The 3,206-nt window shown below is 30.9% G+C and overlaps 1 protein-coding gene across 1 annotated transcript; it reads left to right on the forward strand.

The window, feature by feature from the left end:
* The first annotated feature begins 765 nt into the window (after positions 1–765).
* LOC145055029 (basic transcription factor 3-like) lies at positions 766–2,700 on the forward strand. Its single transcript, XM_079003311.1, has 6 exons — positions 766–893; positions 1,250–1,317; positions 1,489–1,637; positions 1,741–1,797; positions 2,142–2,180; positions 2,282–2,700. Exons 2-6 carry the CDS (start codon positions 1,250–1,252, stop codon positions 2,455–2,457), a joined length of 489 nt encoding a protein of 162 aa, XP_078859437.1. The 5' UTR covers positions 766–893; the 3' UTR covers positions 2,458–2,700.
* The last annotated feature ends 506 nt before the right edge of the window (positions 2,701–3,206 follow it).

The raw sequence follows: 3,206 nt of genomic DNA on the forward strand, positions 1-3,206 counted from the left end.
TTTACAGAACGCGATGCAAATAAAGGGATTTCTATGTTTAGAATTTAAAGTAGGTTTGTAATTCCAAATTGTTTTTCTTGGATATCCCAAATCGGATTTCAAGATAACGCAAATAATAGAGTCGAAATTACAATTTTTGAAAAATGTTTTATATACACGACCCTTAATATATTGAAATATTTACATTGATATCTCATGCAAAGCATATATCTAAATGACCTTTTTCTTTGTAATATGATAAATATATAGGAAACATGCACATATAAGATTATATCAATTTCCTATTAATGACATTTTCCTTTTTAGATGATAAATACAAAAATATCAAAAAGATTGCCAAAATGAGTATAAGAAATATATTTATTTTTTGGATTTTGAATATCTTAAATATCAAAAGATTGTCAAAATGAGTATTCGAATCCGAATCCAATAAATCGAATATTTAAATTCGGATATCTAAATCTTTGGATATTCAAGATTTAAGGTAATTTCGAATAGGATTTTTGTATTCGGATATATTTGAATTACTAAATATGTTGGTTTATGTCCAGGTTTGGTTTGACAGAAATTAATGGACATTAATCCATATTTGTTGAGGCTTACCGGTTCACTTTTCAGATCTAGGTCCGGTCCATATCCGGTTAACTATCCGATCTGGTCCAAAGTTCCAAATATTGATCCTTAATTCATACCATCCAGCTATGCTTTTAGTTACAAAAAGAAAATTAAGGGGAATATTACGCAGTTCTTCTGTTGTACAAGGTAGCCATATGAAACTTTTCTCAACATGGGCTCCATATATAAAATCGAAAGATCGATTCTAGGGTTTTATCTATCTCAAATCTCAGTACCCTCCCTTACTCTCGAGCATCAGTTCATCCATCCACGCCAAGGTACATAGATTTCATATTCAATTAATACTTAATTTGTTAAACGATTCATGTGATAGGCAGTGGTTTTGATTTATGATACGAGTAACATGCCTCTGTGTTTCCTATCAATCTCTTTGCGCACAACAACTTTAAAAAGTATGAACTGCGATTTTGAAGCTGCTGGATTCATACGGCATTTTACTTTATTTTTTACTTAGGAACAGTTCTGTTTCTGATTGTCGAATACTTTTGGGATTTATATATACCATTGTCTTTGCGTTTGTATTGTTTATGCTGTTGGTTTTTTCTGAGGAATTCTTAGATTCGCAATTAGATATTGGCAACTACTTCACATATCTTATCTGTATTTATGGCAGATGAATGTGGAAAAGCTACAAAAGATGGCAGGTGCTGTTCGCACTGGTGGGAAGGGTAGCGTGAGAAGGTTTGTTCTTATATCCAAACATGAACTTTAATTAGGCTCAAAAGCCTAAACAAACTTATATAAATTTAGTTATATAAAGTATAAACTTTAAGTTGAAGCAGATGCAAAGTTTTTGAAACCAACTTCATGGCAGTTTATTTGATCAAAGTTGTGTTTGGTGTTTGCTTCTAGAAAGAAGAAGGCTGTACATAAAACAACTACCACAGATGACAAAAGGCTGCAAAGCACTTTGAAGAGAATAGGTGTAAACGCAATACCAGCAATTGAGGAAGTTAACATTTTTAAGGATGAAACAGTTATCCAGTTCTTAAATCCAAAAGGTACTAAATTGATCAATAAAATCACTTCGTTTTGTTATTTTTTTTTCTCAAGTATCTTGACATTTTGAGCTTCTTACATTTTCCTTTTGTATCTATTTTTCAGTTCAAGCCTCTATTGCTGCCAATACTTGGGTTGTTAGTGGCTCTCCCCAAACAAAAAGTAGGTTACTTACTTTTTTGGCTATTCCTGAAAGTTACTTTCAATAAGTATATCTCTGTTTGATTATGTAAAGTATAAACATGTCTTTTTTTAGTGTAATATAAGTCTATAACCATTTTTTTTCTTTAGTTAAGTAACCATTTCCTTAGTGATTAAATCATTATACTTTGTAGGCCAGTTTAATAATATCATTTTTTTGTTACCAAGATTTGAAAAAGGGATAAATACTGAAGCATATGACATGTTTTCATTGTTTATCGATTTAACCACTGAATAATTATTTGTTTATATGATTATTTTAATAATAGTTCAATGGCTAAATCCATAAAAATTATTTGTTTCAGAGTTGCAAGATATTCTCCCAGGCATTCTCAACCAGCTTGGTATGTTGTGAAATTTCTTGTGTAATTTACAATTTTGGATTATTTGTGACTTATTCAAAATTGGAAAAAAGATGTGATTTGTAATGAGTTGCATGTTACAGGGCCAGATAACTTGGATAACTTAAGAAAATTAGCAGAGCAGTTCCAGAAGCAGGCGCCAGGTGGCGCTGAAGCTGCTGCTGCCACATCAGCACAAGCGGATGATGATGATGAAGTCCCGGAACTCGTGGCAGGTGAGACTTTTGAGGCTGCTGCAGAGGAAGGACAAAAATCATAGGGTAATTGAAATGCACATTTATATTTGCATTATTTTTAAGTGTTTTTTTTTGGCTTAAGATAATATTCTAGATATGTTTCATGTTGCTTGCATAACATGTAGGAGTATGTATGTTGTTTCTGTTGTTTTTTTGTTTTATGTATTTTTGTCTTAAAAAACTTATCTCTCTGTTTCTGTTAAATTTTGAGAACATAAATGTTAACAGGAAAATATGAACCCTGGGGACCACACATGCTCTCTCAATCTAGATGACCAAACATAATGAATTGTCTCTATTTTTGTACTGAGATAACGATCTTCCTTTTCGTTTTTCCCTTGCTCAGTAATTTTGAATGAGATGCATAAAAAATAATATATAATTATTCTACGTTGAGTACAATGAAACTCCTAATGAAAGACACATTGAAAATTTCCCCAAGATAATTTGGTTACGATATAATAAACCAAGGTTGTCAAAATCGTGTTTTTGATTGTACAATCTTAGGTATGAAAAACGATCCAACATTCTTTTGATTTTATTTTATTTCATTTTTTGAAAAAAATGAATTTACTATTTTATGTCTCTTATTCTTTATCAGTTTATCATTTATCATTTTGTGTTGTGAGTTGTAACTAATGTTTTGAAGTTTTTATAGTTTTTGAACGGAAAACTGAGTGTTTGAGATATTTGTCATGTTTTAAAATTATAAATTAAGATTATGTTTTGTTTTGTGGAATCTTAGAATCTTGATCCATTCCAATAAAAGGGA

The sequence above is a fragment of the Lactuca serriola genome, chromosome 5 (assembly GCF_051521515.1).
Source record: "Lactuca serriola cultivar US96UC23 chromosome 5, Lser_US96UC23_V15, whole genome shotgun sequence".
NCBI classification, from domain to species: domain Eukaryota; kingdom Viridiplantae; phylum Streptophyta; class Magnoliopsida; order Asterales; family Asteraceae; genus Lactuca; species Lactuca serriola.